This window comes from Paroedura picta, chromosome 5, assembly GCF_049243985.1.
Source record: "Paroedura picta isolate Pp20150507F chromosome 5, Ppicta_v3.0, whole genome shotgun sequence".
Lineage (NCBI taxonomy): Eukaryota > Metazoa > Chordata > Lepidosauria > Squamata > Gekkonidae > Paroedura > Paroedura picta.
In genome coordinates, this window is record NC_135373.1 from 127,565,768 (window position 1) to 127,587,643 (window position 21,876).

Sequence of the window (21,876 nt, forward strand, 5' to 3'; positions counted from 1 at the left end):
TAGAATGCTGTTTCCATCGTGCACAAGTTTACACTACGAATGCTTCCTCAGACTCTTTTTTGGAACACTCTAGATTGAGAGCTATAGTGCTAAGGCAGTATTGAGTGATATAGAGTAGGAGGGGCCATCCAGGCTGCTCAGTGCAGGATCAGCCTCCAGCATCCAGGAGAAGGATCTGTCCAGCCACTGCTTGAAGACGGCCAGGGAGGGGGAGTTCCCCACCTCCTCAGGCAGCCCTTCTGCTGCTGAACTAGACTCCCAGAATCCTAGAGTGGGAGGGGCCATGCAGGCCATCTAGTCCCACCCCCTGCTCAGTGCAGGATCAGCCTCCAGCATCCAGGAGAAGGATCTGTCCAGCCGCTGCTTGGAGACGGCCAGTGAGGGGGAGCTCCCCACCTCCTTAGGCAGCCCCTTCCACTGCTGAACTAGACTTCTAGAATCCTAGAGTGGGAAGGGTCCAAAAAGGCCATCTAGTCCCACCCCCTGCTCAAAGCAGGATCAGCCCTGAGCATCCTAAAGCATCCAAGAAAAGTGTCTCCAACCTTTGCTTGAAGATGGCCAGTGAAGGGGAGCTCCCCACCTGCTTAGGCAGCCCATTCCACTGCTGAACTAGACCCATAGAATCCTAGAGTGGGAAGGGGCCACAGAGGCCATCTAGTCCCACCCCCTGCTCAATGCAGGATCAGCCTCAGGCATCCAGGAGAAGGATCTGTCCAGCCGCTGCTTGGAGACGGCCAGTGAGGGGGAGCTCCCCACCTCCTTAGGCAGCCCCTTCCACTGCTGAACTAGACTTCTAGAATCCTAGAGTGGGAAGGGTCCAAAAAGGCCATCTATACCCACCCCCTGCTCAAAGCAGGATCAGCCCAGAGCATCCTAAAGCATCCAAGAAAAGTGTCTCCAACCTTTGCTTGAAGATGGCCAGTGAGGGGGAGCTCCCCACCTGCTTAGGCAGCCCATTCCATTGCTGAACTAGACCCATAGAATCCTAGAGTGGGAAGGGGACACAGAGGCCATCTAGTCCCACCCCCTGCTCAGGGCAGGATCAGCCTCAAGCATCCAGGATAAGGATCTGTCCAGCCGCTGCTTGAAGACGGCCAGTGAGGGGGAGCTCCCCACCTCCTGAGGCAGCCCCTTCCACTGCTGAACTAGACTCCTAGAATCCTAGAGTGGGAAGGGGCCATGCAGGCCATCTAGTCCCACCCCCTGCTCAGGGCAGGATCAGCCTCAAGCATCCAGGATAAGGATCTGTCCAGCCGCTGCTTGAAGACGGCCAGTGAGGGGGAGCTCCCCACCTCCTCAGGCAGCCCCTTCCGCTGCTGAACTAGACTCAGAGAATCCCAGAATGGGTTAGGGTTAGGGAAGGGGCTATCCTGGCCATCTAGACTAGATGACCCTGGAGGTGCCTTCCAGCTCTGTGATTCTATGATTCTCCATATACACATGCATATTTTGTTCCATTATCCATCACTGTGAGAATATATCTTGGTTTTCCAGCAGATGGTGTCAGTGGACTGATCAGGTCAACATGGAATTTCTCTAGAGGCTTTTATTCCTTGTTCTGAGAGTTCGCATTATTGCTGCACATGGAAGGTCTTTTTTCCCTTTTCTTTCAGGCAGATTTCATAGCCATTCCTGGACATTTCACACCCCATAGTCTTATCGCCAACATCACACAGAGACTTCTTAACAGAATCGAAGTTTCTGTCGCTCTCCTCTGTACCCTTTCAATTTTATCTACGTCCTTCTTGAAGTGAGGCCTCCAGAACTGCACACAGTACTCCAGGTGTGGTCTGACCAGTGCCGGATACAGTGGGACTATGACATCTTGTGATTTTGATGGGATTGCCCCTGTTGATACAGCCCAAAATGGCATTTGCCTTTTTTACCGCTGCATCACACTGCCTGCTCATGTTTAGTTTACAATCCACAAGTACCCCAAGGTCTCGTTCACACACAGTGTTACCTAGAAGCATATCCCCCATCCAGTAGGCATGCTTTTCATTTTTCTGACCCAGATGCAGAACTTTACACTTATCTTTATTAAATTGCATCTTGTTCTCATTTGCCCATTTTTCCATTGTGTTCAGATCTCGTTGAACTCTGTCTCTATCTTCCGGAGTATTTGCCAGTCCTCCCAATTTGGTGTCATCTGCAAACCTGATGAGTAGTCCCTCCACCCCCTCATCTAGATCATTAATAAATATGTTAAAAAGTACCGGGCCGAGCACCGAGCCCTGAGGCACCCCGCTACTCACCTCTCTCCAGTCTGATGAAACACCATTGACAACAACTCTTTGAATGCGGTTCTCTAACCAATTCCCTATCCACCTGACTATCTGAAAATCCAGATTGCAGTCCTTCAACTTATCCATCAGAACATGAAACTGACCAATAAGGAGAGGCCGACCACACTGTCCAAAAAAACCCTCAGTGCTGTCTTAATATCCTCCTTTTCCTATTAGTATGGAGAGCACATACTGAAAAATTCCAAAGGAAAAAATCAGATTTTTTAAAGGGAGCAGATTACAACCACGGTGTTCAAAAAAAGGCATAGCAGTGCCAATGGAAAAATTACTTTTGCAAACAAAAAACTTCCTACTCTGTCCTAGGTTTTACTTCACTGCCAGATCTGATCAAAAATAAACTTACAGAGGAAAAAGCTTCTGGGCCAACATAACCTAATGTTGGCTATTTTGTTTGAAAGTAATATTAGTTAGCAGAGTTAATATTTAAATGAGGAGACCAGACGAGGGGAGTACTGAAGTATAAAAAAGACTATTTCACTAGGTTAACGGGGTAGGGGAAAGCTGGAAATAAAACAAAGAAATGCAAAGCTTCCTATAGCTCATAATGGAGCTGTACAGCTTAGATGTTACATGTTTGGAGTAAAAGATGGATCTCTCTCTCTCTCTCTCTCTCTCTCTCTCTCTCTCTCTCTCTCTCTCTCTCTCTCTGCTGACTCTTGCTAAACAGACAAAGGCTAACAGAAATTCCCTTGTTGGGGGTCACCCAAGTTGGAAGTTAAGCAGGGTGGCTACTAGGAAAGGAGACCACCAAAGAAGACCATGCCGAGGAAGGCCGTGGCCAACCATCTCTGCTTCCTACTTGCCCTGGAAGGCCCTTGATGTGGGTCACCGTGAGTTCACGGAATCGGACACATTCAATTCTTCCTCAGCATCATATCAATAGCCCTGCCCTGGCTGGCTCAGGCTTGCTGAATCTTGTCCGATCTTGGACACTTAAGCAGAGTTGGCCCTGGTCAGTATTTGGAGGAGAAACCACCACAGAAGTTCAGGGTTGCTATGCCAGACCCTGAAGAAGGAAGACAGGAGGGAATAGATGCTTTCAAATTATGGTGTTGGAGACGAAGGCTGCGAATCCCACGGACAGCCAAAGTTACCAACAAGACGGTTTTAGAGAGGAGCAAACCAACTGCTTTAGGATGCTCTGGGCTGATCCTGCGTTGAGCAGGGGGTTGGACTAGATGGCCTGTATGGCCCTTTCCAACTCTAGGATTCTATGATTCTATGATTCTAACTAGGTCATTGGAAGGCAAGATATTATGGCTGAAGCTCACTTACTTTGGACACATCATGAGATCAAACTCGTTGGAGAAATCATTAATACTCGGCACGGTCAGCGGCAAAAGGGAACGTGGTCGCCAAAGGATCCGCTGGCTCAACACGATCCAAGCCGACACAGGGATGACCATGAACCAACTGAAAGAAGCAGTCAGAGACAGAGACGCATGGCAAAGACTTTCCTATAGAATCACCAAGGGTCGGACACGACTGAATGGATATTATTATCATCATCATACAAAGCCAAGCAACATAAGATCATCTCTGAATGCCCCTTCCCTTCAAAAACCCATGAGGCATCATCGTCATTCGGTTATGACTTGAAATGTATTCATTTAAAATAAAGTTACACTGGTAACTGTCAGACGTTGCAAGGACTCACAACCAACTTCTATGAATAGAAAGTTTTATTGAGAAGTACTTCATACACCTAGACTAGAGAAGTCAAATCTGCCTGAGGACAGATTTGCTTCTCCTTATCAATACAGTTCTCCCGCCCAAAACTTGAGAGTTCCCAAGGGTGGGGAGGAGAGAAGAAGAGAGCCAAGAGGCTTCAAAGGAAAGAACATTCACAGCTCTCAGAGATAATGGCTACAAAAACATAGTTTCGATAACAAGCAAGCATGCATAATATATGGGCCTGGGGCTCCCAGGCACCAGGATACAAAGGTCATTCTAACTGGCATGGAGAAACTCAGGTTAAATTATGGCTGGGTTTTCTAACAATCCTGACATTCCTCCGCATTAAAACAAACTTCCCTCCATCACCCCGCATCCACAGGCCGTGGGCACAATGGAAAAGCTCGATGGAATGCACGTAGAAGGCGAGGGGCTTTCACATTCCCCGCATCAACCCACTCCCTCTCCCCCGTAGGAAAATCTTTCCAATCCACCAAGTACTGGAGCCGGCCTTTATGCAAACGAGAGTCCAAGATTTGGTTGACTTCGTAGTGGGTGTCTTTGTCAATAAAGACTGGCACTGGCGTTGAGAACAGAGGGTGCCACACATCCGGCAGGGGGGCGCGCTGCAGCAGGCTGGAATGAAAAACGGGATGCACATTCCTGTAAGTTTTTGGCAAACCCAGTTCGACAGTCACATCATTGATCACTTTTACAATGGGGAAAGGCCCCACAAATTTGGGACCCAATTTTTTTGACTTTTGCTGGCAGCGGAGGTTTTTTGTTGAAAGGTAGGCCAGGTCCCCCAACTTCCATGGTGGTGCAGGCGCCCGTTTTTTTTCTGCCTGTGATTTATACGCTTGTTTGGCCCCCTCGAGGCTAGTGACAATGGTTGGCCATGCAGCACTAATTTCTTTGGCCCATTTGGTGACATCAGGAGCTTCAGTAGAAACTAGATCCCAGGTGGGTGCAGCAATGAGGTCAGTTCCATACACCACCTTAAAAGGAGACACCCCAGTGGAAGCATGCACCCCATTGTTGTAAGCAAACTCGGCCAGGGGTAAAAGGGCGACCCAATCGTTCTGCTGGTGGTTAATGAAGCAACGTAGGTATTGTTCAAGGATTTGGTTCACCCGCTCCGTTTGTCCATTGGACTCAGGGTGGTAGCCAGAGGTCAGGGCTTGTTCCACCCCCAGCAGCTTTAAAAGCTCCCGCCAGAACTTGGCAACGAACTGGGGGCCACGATCCGTGAGCAGTCTCCTAGGGATACCATGTAGCCGGACTATGTGAGCCACGAACAGGGAGGCCAATTTGGCCACCGAGGGCAGACCCACGCAGGGAATGAAGTGGGCTTGCTTTGAAAACGCATCCACAACCACCCAGATCACTGTTTTACCCTGGCTTGGAGGCAAGTCTGTGATAGTCCATTGTCACATCAGACCAGGGGCGGGAAGGGGTGGGCAGGGGCTGCAACAACCCTCGCTTCTTTCCCCCTGGAGGTTTGGAAACAAGGCAGGTGGGACATCCTTGCACATATTTCTCCACATCACCTCTCAAAGTTGGCCACCAGTAGTGTCTTCTGACCAGGTACAGGGTTTTTACAAAACCAAAATGCCCTGCAGTCTTTGCATCATGGCACAATTTCAAAACCTCTCCCCGCACCGCTGCGGAAACGTAGAGACGCTCGTCTTTGAAAAACAGGCCCCCCTTGTCAACCAGGGAGGGACGAAGAGAAACAAATTCAGTGTCATGTAGGACCTCCTTCTGTACCCACCCTCCGGGGACCAGGCTCCCCCCTTTCGTTTGACTGCGCGTCACAGCAGCCAACCCCAGCTGGGTGGGCATGAACACCATGTCCACCAATGGGTCCCATTTGCTATTATACTGGGGCAAGCGAGAAAGAGCGTCCTCCCAAAAGTTCAGTTTGCCAGGCAGATGCTTTAAGGTAAAGTTGAACCGGGAGAAAAACTCCGCCCACCGCATTTGCTTTGCGGACAAGGAGCGAGGCTGCTTGAGCGCTTGGAGGTTTTTATGGTCCGTCCAAACCACGAACGGGACGGAAGATCCTTCTAGCCAATGCCTCCTCGTAGCAAGAGCTAATTTCACAGCAGCTGCCTCCTTTTCCCAGTTGTGCTCTGCCCCGAGAACCTTTTGGACAGGTAGGCAAGGGGATGCAGCTTCCCGTCTTTCCCCTCTTGCAGGATCACAGCCCCGATCGCCACATCCAACGAATATACTTGCACTGTGAATTGCTTGGATGGGTCAGCATGCGCCAACACCGGTTCAGACGAAAAAGGCGTTTTAAACGCTCAAAAGCCTCCTGACACAGTGGGGACCAATGGAGCGGGGCGCCTGGCCGATTCGCCGCCTTCCCCCCCTCTTTCGTTTTTAACAAGTCCGTTAAGGGCAATGCCACCTTGGCAAAATTAGGGATGAAAGTTCTATAGAAATTTGCAAAGCCTAAGAAACTCTGCAGCTGCCTCCTCGTCTTGGGCGGCTCCCAGGCCAATAGGTCCGGAACTTTGCCCGGGTCCATTTCAATCCCAGCCCTGGACACCCGGAATCCTAGGAACTCCACCGCCTCTTGGTGGAACTCGCATTTCGATAGTTTGGCAAACAGTTGGTGCTTCCGCAGCCGGCTAAGCACCTCCCGGACTAACTTCAAGTGTTCTCTCAGGTTGTCTGAGTACACCAAAATGTCATCAATGTAGACTAACACCCCCTGATACAACAAATCATGCATAATTTCATTGATCATGTTCATGAACGCGCCCGGAGCGCCGGCGAGGCCGAAGGGCATAACAGTGTATTCAAACTGGCCCAAGGGGGTGTTGAATGCCGTCAAGTACTCATGCCCCTTCTTTATGCGGACCCTGTAGTAAGCTTCCCTCAAATCCAGTTTTGTAAAAATCCGGGCCCTCCCCAGATGCCCCAACAAATCCTTAATCAATGGTAAGGGGTAGGCATTGCAGGTGGAAACAGCATTCAGCCCCCGGTAATCCGTGCAGAGGCGAAGGGACCCATCTTTCTTTTTCATAAAGAGTACTGGAGCAGCCAGAGGGGAAGTGGCCGGTCTAATAAAACCTCTGGCTAAATTTTTGTCCAGGAACTCCCTGAGCTCCTTCATTTCTCTCGGGCTCATGGAGTACAATTTGGCTTTTGGAAGCGGCTCCCCCTTTTTCAGTTCAATTGCACAGTCTGTCTTACGATGGGGGGGCAACTGATTGCACTCAGCCTCAGCAAACGCATCCACAAACTCACGATACTCCCGTGGGAGGGCAGGCACCCCCGCTTCCGCCACCGCGGCCATCGTCTGGAGGTCCGGGGCAGGTGGGGGCCGTAGGTGCTGCTTACAACCCGGGGACGAAAACTTCACTGTCCCTTCTTTCCATTTCACTGTGGGGTCGTGTTCGCGCAACCAGTCTAGCTCCAACACGCACGGGAACGCGGAATGGGGCGCCACCAGGGGTTGAATTTGCTCCCAATGTTTATCAATGTCCAAGTCCACAGGGAGCGTTTTCACTGTTGCCTCCCCCCCCCGGGACACACTTCCCATCCAACTGAGTGATGGGTAGGGGCTCCCTCAGAGGCACCTTCCCTACCCCCAAAGTCTCGGCCAGAGCTGGGCTCACCAGGGTTTTGGTACAGCCCGAGTCTACTATGCAACGTACTGCCAACCTTTTTCCCGAGCTGGGTTCTGTGAGAGTGGCGGGTAAGAGAACCAGGGGAGAGTCACTCACCGCGCGTTTGCCCCTGCCGGGGACCTGCTGGCAGGGCGCCTTTACAGCAGGTCGTCGTCGTTTCCCGACTGCTCTCCGGATTGCAGTTCCTCCTCCTGGCTACTGCCACTATAATCCTCCACCACAGTCGCTGCCCCAGCCGGGGCTAGCAGGGACTTGGCAGTCTTTTTAGGAGCCGATTTCTTCGTTGTCACAGCCTTGGCTGGTGCTCCTCCCGTTGGCTTGGCTCTTGCCGGGCTTCCCGCCCCTGCTTTTGCTGGACACTGGGCAAGGAAATGGCCGGCCTGGCCGTATCCCAAGCACAATCCCTTCTCCATGCGGCGAGTGCGTTCGCTGGGATCCAATTTTGCTTTGGGTTTGGGTTTCTTCGGTGTGGAGGTCTTCCCCCCCATCTTATCCTTAATTCCGCTGAACTCCGCAGCCCGTTCAAGGCGGCTTTCCATTTCGCCCGCCAGTTGCACCCAGCCCAGCACGGTCAGTGGGTCGTCCAGGAGGAGACACTTACTGGACAGCGTTCCAGAAAGGCCCCCCACGAAGGCATGCACTCTCTGGGGTTCCGTCCAATCTGGAACAGCCGACGATAATTTTTTGAATTCTCGGGCGTACTCTGCCACAGTCATTGCCCCCTGCTTAAGGGCCTTGAGTCGCTTCTCCGCCGTCTCCTTCTCAAATGGCTCCACATACATCAGGCGCATGGTTCTCAGGAAATGATTGTAGTTTCGAACAGCTCTCGGGTTGTAATGGTAGAGGTCCATGAACCACTTTCCCGCCTCTCCGTCCAGGCATTCCCCCACGAAGCGAATGCGCTCGGCATCTTCATGGAACGTAAAACCCATGTCCATCATGTAGGCTTGGAGGTGCACCAGGAAAGCCGGAAAAGCCAACGAGTCACCCGAGAAACGGGCCTTAAACTTGTAGGTGCTTCGCATCTCGAACCCCCTCAGATGAGGAGGCAGACGACCAGGACCCCAATCCACTGGAGCCCGCTCTCCTCAGGGACGTGGGCGCACACCACGACCAACTCCTGCCGCCGCTCCAGCCGCTGCCGCCGCCGCGCCAGCCGCCGCCGCCGCTCCGTCGGCAGCCGCTGCTGCTGCTAGCACCACCGGCACTCCTACGGCTCTGGCTCCTTCAGCCCCTGCCGGGACCACTGCCTGAGCCGGCACCAGGGGTTCCCTTCTCCTCCTGGCAGCAGCCGCCCCGAGGTCGTCGCCTTCTTCCTCTTCGTCCGATGAGTGCGCTGCCGCCCTCGCCGCCACCAGGGCTGCGGCTTCGGCCTCCGCTGCGGCGTCCATCGCCGCCACCTCACGCTCCCTCAGGGTTGGGAGATCTCCCGCACGCTGGTCACCTGGTTCACGGAAATCCGCTTGCAACTCTCGCAGCAGGCGCCTTGCCTCACGCTGCGACTCAGGAGCCAGCTCTCCCGATACCGTCTGCAACCAGTTGGTCACTTTGCCGACTCTCTGCTGCAACTCCTGCACCTCGAGGGTGGTCGCCATTCCCCGGCCACAGCTCATCACCTGTCAGATGGTCATATTTTGACAGACGTCTGCGTTCGGTGATGTGCCTTTCCAGGAACTCGGAGTGTCCCGGAGTCGCTTCCCCCAGGGCTCTGGCCATGCCTGAGCTAAACAAGCCCGCCGCAGCCACTTCGCCCTGAGAGTAGTCCCAATCCAGACCCTCTTCCTGCTCAGTATAGATATTACCTTCGTCCTGCATATTAGCAGGCGAAAGGTGTTGTGAGATTTGACTTAATGTCAGACGTTGCAAGGACTCACAACCAACTTCTATGAATAGAAAGTTTTATTGAGAAGTACTTCATACACCTAGACTAGAGAAGTCAAATCTGCTTCTCCTTATCAATACAGTTCTCCCGCCCAAAACTTGAGAGTTCCCAAGGGTGGGGAGGAGAGAAGAAGAGACAGGTACAATTAAACACAGTGTTACTTTCACATGTCCTTGGCTGTCTTCAGGCTACGATAAGCTGTTATGGTTACAAGAAACAGGCCCAGCCAAGAGACTTCAAAGAAAAGAACATTCACAGCTCTCAGAGATAATGGCTACAAAAACATAGTTTCGATAACAAGCAAGCATGCATAATATATGGGCCTGGGGCTCCCAGGCACCAGGCTACAAAGGTCATTCTAACTGGCATGGAGAAACTCAGGTTAAATTATGGCTGGGTTTTCTTACAATCCTGACAGTAACTTTGTACACCACCTAAGTGCTCATGACTATCTCCTCATCTTAGGTTTAATTGCTCAGAACTTTGACTTCACCAGGAAATTTCTCCATGTTTCAGAGACCAAGAACTTTTAGTTACATGGAACGTACAGAAACTCCCTCAGGCAATACAGTTCCTGATCAAGCAGTGACTTTCCTATTTAGCAGTTCAGCAATGCTGGAAAATGCCACCCTAAGAGAATCTGAGAATCAGAAAGCAAAAAGTCTCTCTACGCAGAACTGGTAAGGTACAAGTTGGAGCTGGGGGGGGGGGGGGTAGGTGAGTATGATTTTGGTCACCTCTCCAAAAAAAAAAAAATAGGATACTGTCAAGGTGGAAGGAATGGAACAACTTTAAAGCTGATGATAACAAAACTGAACTTGCTAGATGTTTTTAAGCAGCAGGTAAACCTAGAAGGAGACACAGTTTAAAAATTGTATTGAAATGTATCGTATTGCACACAAATGTATTATATTGCAGAAACAGAATGAGAACAAGTTTGGAACATGAAGGTAGGGGGGAAAAAGATTTTGGGCTCAAAAAATCCTTATTTTCAATTGGAAGCTGTGCCAAATACATAGAAAAGAAGAAATGTGCAATAAGGAATGGACAGTAAAACATATTAGTTATGAAATTAGAAATTTAAATTTGAAATTTAAAATGCCTGAAGCAAGAAACATTATATTTTGTAGAGAAAATTTTGAAGATTTTAATGAAAGGGTGCTGGGGAGAAAAATTTCTTCCGATTTTATATTTGGTAGTGTATTGTGATGTTGATTATCTATCTATCTATCTATCTATCTATCTATCTATCTATCTATCTATCTATCTATCTATCTATCTATCTATCTATCTATCTATCTATCTATCTATCTATCTATCTATCTATCTATCTATCTATCTATCTATCTATCTATCTATCTATCTATCTATCTATCTATCTATCTATCTATCTATCTATCTATCTATCTATCTATCATCTATCTATCTATCTATCTATCTATCTATCTATCTATCTATCTATCTATCTATCTATCTATCTATCTATCTATCTACCGCCACTCCCTGACAGGTCTTGCGGTTCACATGATAAAACATTAAAATACAATAAAAACCCTGTAATTTGCCCTATCTTTAAACCGCCCGTGGCGCCGCGGGCGCCACGGACTAAATAAACGGCTAAGGGGTTCTGAGGCGGGATGTGTCCGTGATGAGGAAGGGTCCGAATTGGACCCTTCCTCTGGACAGACAATCGGAGGGACCAATCGGCAGGCGCGCAGCGCCTGCCGATTGGTCCCTCCAATTCCCAGCCCCAGCAACTGCGACCTGCGCTCAGCGCAGCTCGCACTTGCTCCCTTTGCCGGTGGCCTGGCTGCTGGGGGCTCCCTTGCGGCCGGCCTGACGCAGCTCGCCGTCTCAGGCTGTCGACCGAGCGAGCCCGGGACCCTCCCGAGCCACAGCGCCATCCCGTGCCGCCTGCAAAAGGGAACCGCCGTGGCCTCCCTCCTTTCCTCCCTCGCTGCGCTCTTGGCCCACGTGCGGTGGTGGCGGCCTGGCTGGCTTGCAGGCTGTGTGCGGCTCCGCCTGGCCGCTTCGAGTGAAGGAAGCCGCTGGGAGCCGCCGCCGCTGCCGTGAAAGGACGCAGACAGGCGGGGAGACGAGCTGCATCGCAGCCCACAGGGAGGGCCGTCTGGCCGACCGTGGCGCGCCTCCGGGGACCCTCCGGCCTGGCTTCATTGAGCGATCCTATTCGCTCGCAAAGCGCCTCCCGATCCGCCCCCCTCTGCGCTGCATAACAGCCGTCTGCCCGCCGCCATTACCTCCAAGCCTTGCAAGGCCGCAGGTCGCCGCTGCCACTAACAACACATCGCCCCCCCCCCGGCCCAGGCAGCCAGCAGCGGCCGGCGGGGGATGCTTCGGGACTGCCGCTGGCACTGATGCGACCCACCACGGAGCGCCAGCCGCCCAGCTCCCATGATGCCAGCTGAGGCTGCTCCCGCCTGCCGCGCACGCGCAGGACGCCCCGCTGCCGCCCATCACTGTTCGCCCACCGGACCCGCCCACCAGCAGCAGCCGGTGGGGGACACTTCGGCCCACCCGGCGCTGCCGCCGGCGCACTCCACCACGCGGCCCAAGCTGCCCACCTCCAGCGCCGCTACATCCAGCCACTCACAGCCTGAGTGCCCAGCCAGCTTCCCAGCCGCAGCCCGTCCACTTCCTCCTGCCCTCCAGCTTGCCCGCCGCTCGCCCCCCAGGAAACCAGGTAGGCCGCAAGGTCCCACCCCTCCCGGACGTCCCCGGACTTCCAAAGCCCCGCCGCACACCCCTGACGTGCTCATCGCGTGCCCTCCTAGCGCCCGCTGCATTTTGCCTGCAGCGGGCTTATTTTCTAGTCAAACAATAAAACAAGACAGCAATGGACTCTATATTCAACCGCTATATTCAAACTAACCCATCTTGTTCAGCCATGATTTGCTATGGAGCCCCTCCTTCCCTCTTTCTTTGGGTCCCTTTTTCTAAAATAAAGAAACACTATTTAAAAGGGAAAAAAGAAATTGGGAGATGTTTTTTTTAATTTGTTGGCTCAGTCACCAGCCCAAGGGGAGGCTGAAAACTGTAAATCAGAAGGCAAAAGGACACTCAGGTTGGTGCTAAAATCCTACTCGACTTTGAGGATGGGTGTTGACCACAAGCAAGTTAGGGCTTTCAAAGTGTGCTCCAGTACTATGTGTGGGTGTGAACGTTGGACCATGAAGAAAGAGAATGGATGTCTTTGAAATGTTAGGGCTACCGTAGACCACTGAAAAGATACCCATCTGGATTCTTGACCCAATCAAGTCTGAACCCACCCTGGAAGCTAGAATGACTCTGGTGATGCTCTCGAACTTTGGTCACATTATGAGAAGACTAGAAATATAGCCCATTGCAGATTGAAATGCAATGGGCGCTAGAAGTGAGAGTGGGTATGGGGGGAGGACTACCTGGAGTCTTTTGGCGGGTCTTGTGGCGGCGGCAAGCGGGGTGGCGAGCGGGCGGCGAGCGGCTGCATGTGTCCCTGGAGTCCTGGGGTTGCAGCGGCGGAGTCCTACACTTGATCAGAGGCAAAAGGAGCGCCCGGGTCCAGCAGAAGCCGGAAAAAGGCGGCAGTGGGCGGGAGAAGCTTTTGCCGGACCTGGGCGCTCCTCCGCAGCCGCGGAGGAGCGCCCCAGGCCGGCAGAAGCCGGAAAAAGGCGGCGGTGGGCGGGGGAAGCTTCTGCCGGACCTGGGCGCTCCTCCGCAGCTGCGGAGGAGCGCCCCAGGCCGGCAGAAGCCGGAAAAAGGCGGCGGTGGGCGGGGGAAGCTTCTGCCGGACCTGGGCGCTCCTCCGCAGCTGCGGAGGAGCGCCCCAGGCCGGCAGAAGCCGGAAAAAGGCGGCGGTGGGCGGGGGAAGCTTCTGCCGGACCTGGGCGCTCCTCCGCAGCTGCGGAGGAGCGCCCCAGGCCGGCAGAAGCCGGAAAAAGGCGGCGGTGGGCGGGGGAAGCTTCTGCCGGACCTGGGCGCTCCTCCGCAGCTGCGGAGGAGCGCCCCAGGCCGGCAGAAGCCGGAAAAAGGCGGCGGTGGGCGGGGGAAGCTTCTGCCGGACCTGGGCGCTCCTCCGCAGCTGCGGAGGAGCGCCCCAGGCCGGCAGAAGCCGGAAAAAGGCGGCGGTGGGCGGGGGAAGCTTCTGCCGGACCTGGGCGCTCCTCCGCAGCTGCGGAGGAGCGCCCCAGGCCGGCAGAAGCCGGAAAAAGGCGGCGGTGGGCGGGGGAAGCTTCTGCCGGACCTGGGCGCTCCTCCGCAGCCGCGGAGGAGCGCCCCAGGCCGGCAGAAGCCGAAAAAAGGCGGCGGTGGGCGGGGGAAGCTTCTGCCGGACCTGGGCGCTCCTCCGCAGCTGCGGAGGAGCGCCCCAGGCCGGCAGAAGCCGAAAAAAGGCGGCGGTGGGCGGGGGAAGCTTCTGCCGGACCTGGGCGCTCCTCCGCAGCTGCGGAGGAGCGCCCCAGGCCGGCAGAAGCCGGAAAAAGGCGGCGGTGGGTGGGGGAAGCTTCTGCCGGACCTGGGCGCTCCCCGGCAGCCACGGAGGAGCGCCCAGGTCCAGCAGAAGCCGAAAAAAGGCGGCGGTGGGCGGGGGAAGCTTCTGCCGGACCTGGGCGCTCCTCCGCAGCCACGGAGGAGCGCCCAGGTCCCGCAGAAGCCGGAAAACGGCGGCGGTGGGCGGGAAAGGCTTCTGCTGGACCTGGGCGCTCCTTCGCGGCTGCGGAGGAGCGCCTGGGTCCGGCAGAAGCCGGAAAAAGGCGGCGGTGGGCGGAAAATGGCGGCGGTGGGAAAGGCGGCTAGTGGCAGGAGGGCGGCTGGAGGACTCACCAGGCAGGCAGCGTCTTCTGTCTGTCTGGTGACTCTCCAGCCAGGGCAAGCGAGGCTCGGGCAAGCGGCCAATGGGGAGCCGCGCTTTGCGCGGCTCCCCATTGGGCGGTTGGCCTTGGATGGACACTCGGGGGGCCCAATCAGGAGCCGCTTCGCGGCTCCTGATTGGCCCCCCCCGAGTTTTTATCCCGGACCGGGCCCGCCCTAACTCCTCCCCACATGCCCTTACTCTTTTATTCCTCCCGCTCCTTTGGAGCGGGGGGAGGGGTTTAAAGATAAGAGTCACCAGCACAAACAATCGTGTGAGGAAAAGAGGAAGATGGATCTGCCCAGTTGAGGAAGCCATGGCCCTCCCTTGCAAGACTTGGGCAAGGCTCCTTGCCTTTGCAATCTCAGGCAAGTTACGTGGGGTCTGATTGGTCGTGTGCCCAGGCCGGGTCACCAAAGCGAACTGGTGATCCAACCAATCGCATCCCATTCCACAAAGAGCCCATGACTGTGAGGGCTGCTGGATAATCATTGCTTAGAAATTTCATTTCTCCAGGACATTTCTCCATGTTCTAGAATTAAGAATAATTGGTGGGGGACCATCTAGGATGATAATGCGTTGAAAAGAGGGAATCCTATGCCCAGCTGCAGAAAAAGCTGAGTGGGCATAGACCAGGGGTCCCCAACATGTCTGCAGACACCTTACCTGGCACCTGCCGAAGTGCTTTTAAAAGTAGGTGGGGCCTTTGCACGGCAAGGCTTCTGATTGGCTATTGTAGATTTGATTGGCTGTGCAGATATTTAAAACCGTTGCTTTGGCAGCAGCAGCCACTACAGCACAAGGATCTTCAGTGTGTGACTGAAGGTAAGCGGCAGCAGCTCTTTTGTGCTTGGCCCCGCCTCCTAGAGCAGCCATTTTGTGGCTGAGCTTAGCATATTGTGGCAGATTTCCAAAGATGGCTGCAAGCTCAAGAAGATCGGAGACCCCAGTAGAGACTAGAGCTGCTTCCCTGTGGGATGAGATCCAGCGTCCTCCTAGCTGAGAGTTCTGTTTCAGCTGCCGGCAGGGAAATGAATCTCACAATTAGGAGGATATCAGATCCAGGGCCAGTGGCACACCCAGCTGCCATTGCAGGACCGCCAGACCAGTAAGGCTGTAACATGTAACTGACTGGGAAGAAACAGGCTGCTCCTGTGTCTAATCAGCATATCTAATTCTCAACACGGTCCCGTCTGTGGATGCATAAATCTAGAGTGGGGCCATGAACAGACTGGAGAGCAGGGGGGGGGGGGGAAGAACTAGAATAAAACGTGCATGGGGGAGAAAACCCCCCTCCCAAAAAACAACAAAAAAAAAACATTAGAAACAGTTCTTTCCAGGAAGGGGAAGAGGAAATAGTTTGGGAGGGAGAAATCTGGGGATCCTGCGTGTTCCTGGCTGCTCTTCTCTCCTCTGGTTCAGTCACATTCTCCTCACGTGTGTTCTCTTCCCAGGGGAAACCAAAAACGGGACTAATGGTGCCCTTCAGCCTCACCTTTCATGGCTTCCTTGTTGTCTGCCTGTTCCTGAAAGGTGAGTGCAGAGGTGACCTTCAGGTTGGGAGGGAGTGGCTCGCTGAAGGTCAGCTCCCCAGGGCGATGGATAGGGGAAGGCTGCGGCTTTCATTCCTGGCGTGAAGAGTTCTCTAGAGACATCCTACTAGTGAAAATCAGGTGCTGAGATACCTAGGCTCAGGTAAGCAGGATCAGCCCTTCTTAATATTTGGAAGGGGGCCCAGCAAGGAATCCAGGGTCACTCTGCAGGGTCAGGAAACCCCCTCTGGACGCCTCTTGGCCAGAAAACCCTACCAGGAGGTGGGGAGAGGAAGAGGAGTCACCTGAATTCAGCTGTGACCTGATGGTAAGACCAAGAAGTCCAGCCTCAGCTCTCTGAAGCAGGGCCTTCGGACATGACTGCAGCAGCAAGATGGGTTCGTAAAGGAGCAGGTGGTCCTTCAGGTGGTCCCGAGCCACAAGGGCTTTCAAGGACAGCACCAGCATCTTGGATTGTGGGTGGGAATGCAGTGTAGACCCAGTGTAGACGGGCCCAGACGGAAGGAACACGGCCTTGACAAGCCCGTTTAGTCAACACCTGGCTGCAGAATTCGGCATAAATTGAAGCCTGTGAACACTTCTCAGGGGTAGCCCCACATAGAGAACATTGCAGTGATCTAGATGCCCCCAGCGGCTTGCTCTTTTCTGTGCAGGAAAAGGTTGCGGCTGGCTAACCAGTCAAAGCTGGTAAAACACAACAAACGGTTGAAAGCTTCCGTTCCCAGAGTCACCTGGGTGTTGGAAATAGGCACACTCCTGGGGACGCAGCAAGATGAAAATCTCTCTGTGCCAAAATGGGTGTTGCCCATCTTACCACTGAAGATGCCAGCCACGGTTACTGGTGAAAGGTCAGGGCCTAAAATTGCCAGATCACAGCCACATGGCCTGGAACCCCCCCGGCCTGTGCCCAAGAGCCCAAGACCCAGGGGAGCGTCCACCTTCTTGGGACGCCAGTTCCCTCTGACCTAGCCGGAGGTTCAGCCGGGGGATTCTAAGCAGAAGGCTAAGAACAGATCCAAGGCAGTCCTGCTTCAGCCAAAGCGTCATTCATGTGTGGAATTCCCTGCTGCAGGAAGGGGCCGTGGCTGCAGGTTGCCAAATCCCAGCTAGGAAACTCATGAGAGATTTGGGGATACAGCCTGAGGGGAACAGGGACCTCAGTGGGGTTCAAAGCCAGAGAGTCCACCCTGCAAAGCATCTCTTTTCTCCAGGGGAACTGAGCTTGGTAATCTGGAGAGGAGCTGTAATTCCAGGGGAGCCTCAGGCCCCACCTGGAGGCTGGCATCCTTAGGTGGCTACAAGCAAAGTCAGCTTCAAGAGAGGACTTAATAAATGTATGGAGGAGATGTCCATTAGTGGCTAATAGCCACAAATTATAGATGGAACATTCTCTCTGAGACAGGGATGCTCTGTCTTGGTGCTTGGGGGGCCACAGTAGGAGGGTTTCTGCAATTGTGGCCCCTCTGGGGGACCTCCTGAGGGCCCCTGGGTTTTGCCCACTGCAGGACACAGAGTGTTGGCTTGGATGGGCCACTAGCCTGACCCAACAGGGCTTCCCTTCTGTTCTTATGTGTGGGGCAGGCAACTGTGTGGGGGTTCTGGAGTTCTGGCCTTGTTGGTGGACCTCCTGAGGGCACCTGGGTTTTGCCCACTGTGTGGCCCAGAGTGTGGGCCTGGAGGGGCCACTGGCCTGACCCAACAGGGCTTCCCTTCTGTTCTTATGACCGAAGGGCTGTCTCCCTCTAACCCGGCCTCTAACAGGGATCGTCTTCTCCCCAACTCCATGCAGAAGCCAAATCTTGCCAGACGGACTGGACGTTCTACAAAGGTCACTGCTATGGCCTCTTCAACGAGAAGCTGACGTGGACAGATGCAGAGGTGAGAAGTCTGTCTCAGGACAAAACCGAGGGCAGGGCGAGATCCATGGTGGTGGGGTTGGGAAGGGAGCTCTCCATTTGCTGTGGTGCGGAACAGCTTGCCAACGAGCTCGGCCTGCAAGTTGCTCATTGTAGCTCATGCTGGCAACCCGAAACTCACAACGGGCCAAGAGCTCCCTGCTGTTTCCCCACCCTCATGTTTCCCCACCCTCATGGGTTTCCCAGCATTGAGTTGGGGAATTCCTGGAGTGTTGGAAGAGGAAGAGGAAGAGGAAGAGGAAGAGTAAGAGTTGATGGAATGAAATTAGTTCAAAAGGAATTCCATCTCAACCTCCGGAAGAAGTTCCTGACAGTCAGAGCGGTTCCTCAGTGGAACAGGCTTCCTCGGGAGGTGGTGGGTTCTCCATCTTTGGATATTTCTATACAGAGGCTGGAAAGCCATCTGACTGAGAGGCTGATTCTGGGAAGGTTCAAGGGGGTGGCAGGTGACAGGGGATGAGCGAGAGGGTTGTGAGTGTCCTGCACAGTGCAGGGGGTTGGACTAGATGACCCGGGAGGTCCCTTCCAACTCTAGGATTCCATGAGGACAGGCTGGTCTGCATCATCCAGGCTAGGGCAAGAGAGGAACTGAGGTGGCTGGCCATTCTCTGCCTCTCCGTGGCCATCCTGGACGTCCTGGGTAGTCTCCCATCCAGTGACTCCTCCGACCAGACCCTGCTTAACCTCCGAGATGTAACGGGAACAGGCTAGGCTGGGCGCTGCAGGACAGGAACTGCCTGGCAGATTGACTCCGAAAGTGTGTCGCACACATTTCAGGCAGGGACTTGAGCCATGTCCTTCCCGCCGTCCCCTCATGAAGCATCCAGCTCTCCTGCCTGGGAAATAAAATAGGCATTTTTCTTGATCAACGTTTAGACTGAATGCCGTAACCTGGGGGGTCACCTGGCCTCCATCCACAGCCAGGAAGAAATGAGTCATCTTTCCCAGTACATTCGCAAATTCATCCAACGATATGAGAACGTCTGGATCGGAATGTATTCGCCCAATAAGGTGAGTTTAGAACCCAAGGCCTTTTCGTCCCAGCCGCCCCAGTCCCCGTCCCCAGTGCAGACCGACCGCCTCCCTCTCTCCTGGCAGGATCAACGGTGGCAGTGGGTGGACCACACCTCCATCAGCTACCAGCCCTGGGACGACGGAGAACCAGACAACTTCTTTTTTATTGAGTACTGTGTCATGTTGATATACAAGAACGGTAAGAGCCACAGGAGCCACAAAAGGGGGGCACGTGGCAGTGCGAGAACTTGCGGGCACGCCAGGAATTTAATGAGCAGAAGGTTTAGAACCGATAAAAGGAAGTGCATCGTCATCCCTAGAGACGTTGACCTGTGGGATTCACCGCGGCAGGAAGTCGTGGCAGCTACCTGCGTAGACAGCTTCAAGAGGAGATTGGAGAGTCATGGGGCAGAGCTTCACCAGTGGCTGTAAGGCACAAGATATAGAGGAAATGCTGTGTCTTGGGCAATGAAGGTTTATATACTTGGAGCTTGGCGAGCCACAGTGGGAGTGCTTCTGAAGTTCTGGCCCTGCTGGTGGAACTCCTGAGGGCACCTGGTTCTTGGTCACTGTGTTACACAGAGTGTTGGACTGGAGGGGCCACTGGCCTGACCCAACATGGCTTCTCTGATGTTCTTATGTCTGGAGCAGGGATGCTCTGTCTTCTTGGTGCTTGGGGGTCCACAGTGGGAGGGCTTCTGGAGTTCTGGCCCTGCTGGTGGACTTCCTGAAGGCACCTGGTTTTTGGCCACTGTGTGACACAGAGAATTGAAGGGTCCAGTGGCCTGATCCATCATGGCTTCTCTTATGTTCTTATGTGACACAGAGTGTTGGACTGGAGGGGCCACTGGCCTGACCAAACAGGGCTTCTCTGATGCTCTTACGTTCTTACTGGGTGACTGAAGGAGAAGCCATCTTCTCATAGGTTTTGCCATCAAATCAAACCCATCCCCTTGAACTGGTATGGCCACACCCCTTGGCCATGCCATGCCTGTATCCTTCAGTCTCTCAGTAGGGCCTCATTAGGCATCACACAAGCCATGATTTGTGCCAGCTCCTTTTCCATCTTCAGCCCTGTCAGCTGGAGGGCAGAGAGCAGTCAACTATACGTGCCTAGGGAGCCTTCTACCCTCCCGGTTGAGACCCTCTTAGACCCTGCTTGAAAGGATTCCTTTGCTGCTGGGCAAGTGGAGGGGGAGGGCGGCGATTTGGGTCTGCGCCCGAAGAAGCAAATTTTGGTGCGGAAACGGACAAAAAAGCCAGCCCTTTAAAAATGCAAATCCAAAAGACATCGCTAGTGCAGAAACAGTCAAAGTGTAAAACTGGAAGAAATGACCCGGCCTTGTGTTTTTAATTGCTTTGCAGATTACACCCGTTTGCACGATGATAACTGTCTCAGAAAGCAGCCCTATGTCTGCAAACAAGTGGCGACCTAAGAAGAACGGGGAACAGGGATGCAGCACAGACAGGAATGGGCCGGACAGTTTAGGACGCCTCTGCTTCTCCTGGTCTCCCCCCCTGGTCTCTCCCCCTGGATTAGCCCCCCACCTTTGACAGCAGGGGTGTAAAACTCATTTCCCAGGGAGGGAATGTCTGGGAATGGGGAGGAGGGTGAAATGTTACTGCTGCCAAACCCAGGAGCTCTCAGGCATGTTCCCCTTGAAAACTGCCAATCAACACTTAATCTTTCAAAAACATATTAAGGGTGGGGAGAGATGTTTCCTCAGAAAGCCCTTTCTCTGGGGTTCCCAACTACCTGGTGGGGCCTGGAGATCACCTACTTTTAGAATCATCTCCAAGCTACAGAGAGCAGTTCCCCTGGAGGGCCGAGTCCATGACATCATATCCCTGATAAGGTCCCTCCCCTCCATAAGCCCCACCCACCTCAGGCTCCGCCCCTAATATCTCCAAGTATTTTTAGCAATCTGCCTTTATCCCAGAAGCAAATTCAGTGCACAGAGATCGTCTCCATTGCAATTGGAAAGGGATTTTAAAGTGTTGCCAGGTCTTGATCCTGATCCAGCCCCCTTTTCAATCCCCAAACAGGGTTGCAAAGTTCCATGTGGCACCTGGGGAGCACCTGGAAGGACCACGGATCTCCACTTCCCCTTGGAGGGTAGACTCGAGGGCATCATCCCCTACTGAAGTTGAGGACATATTTTGCTGAAGTGCCCCCCCCCTCAGTCTTTGTCCTCCCTAGACTCCACCCCCAATATCTCCAGGAAATTCTCACCCCGGAGTTGGCACCCCTAGTGCCTAAAGCACTGGTGGGGCGGGCATACACACCGTACTCTGTGGGCACCCGGAAAAGCATTGGAAGGGGGGGGGCGATCTCTGTGCTCTGAGCTCCTCATCCTAAAATGCAAAAGCCACTTAATGTGATCCACCTGCAAGTAACATTCATTTCCAGTGAGAAGGCAAAGGCATTTCAATAAACTGTCTCGCTTCCCAGGGCTCTCTGGACTCATCTCTGCCTGATTTTTCTCCAAGGATGCACCTTCATCCTTCCTAAGTGCTGCGCGTCTCAAGGTGCTGGTTGGAGAGCTCCAGAATGACCACTGCAGGTCTCCGCGTTACAGAGATCCCTGCAGAAAATGACTGTTCTGAAAGATGGATTGTATGGCATTTAGAGCCAACGCTGTGCAGTGCTTAGAGAGAGATGGATGGGTACGATTCCCTACTCCTCTTTCACATGCAGTGAGCCGGGTGACCTTGAGCGAGTCACAGTTCTCCTAGAGCTCTCTCAGCCTCAGCTACCTCACAGGGTGTCTATTGTGGGGTGAGGAAGAGAAATATGTTTGAAAGCTGCTTTTGAAAGCTCCTTCAGGTACTGAAAAGCAGAGTATAGAAAACCAGCTCTTCTCCTTCTGCATCATGATACTCCACTGTGGTCTCTCCGCACTCCCCAAGTTCCACTCTACAAATCTCTGGGAACTTTTCACCTTTTCCTTCTACAAGGGGCCATCAGACTCCTGTTTTTAAAAAATGGGCTCAGAGCCCTGAAAGAATTCTATGGAATCTTTCATGCTGCGAACAGGATG

The 21,876-nt window shown here is 53.6% G+C and overlaps 1 protein-coding gene across 2 annotated transcripts; it reads left to right on the forward strand.

Annotated features, from left to right (window-relative positions):
* The first annotated feature begins 10,037 nt into the window (after positions 1–10,037).
* On the forward strand, positions 10,038–21,290 carry LOC143838727 (C-type lectin lectoxin-Thr1-like). 2 transcript variants are annotated; one of them, XM_077340518.1, is made up of 6 exons: positions 10,038–10,186; positions 15,807–15,885; positions 17,695–17,783; positions 18,698–18,832; positions 18,920–19,034; positions 20,201–21,290. In XM_077340518.1, exons 2-6 carry the CDS (start codon positions 15,828–15,830, stop codon positions 20,269–20,271), a joined length of 468 nt encoding a protein of 155 aa, XP_077196633.1. In that variant the 5' UTR covers positions 10,038–10,186; positions 15,807–15,827; the 3' UTR covers positions 20,272–21,290. The 2 variants fall into 2 exon arrangements, with proteins under 2 accessions (XP_077196633.1, XP_077196634.1); XM_077340519.1 differs by lacking the exon at positions 10,038–10,186 and adding an exon at positions 15,126–15,177.
* Positions 21,291–21,876: the final 586 nt, after the last annotated feature.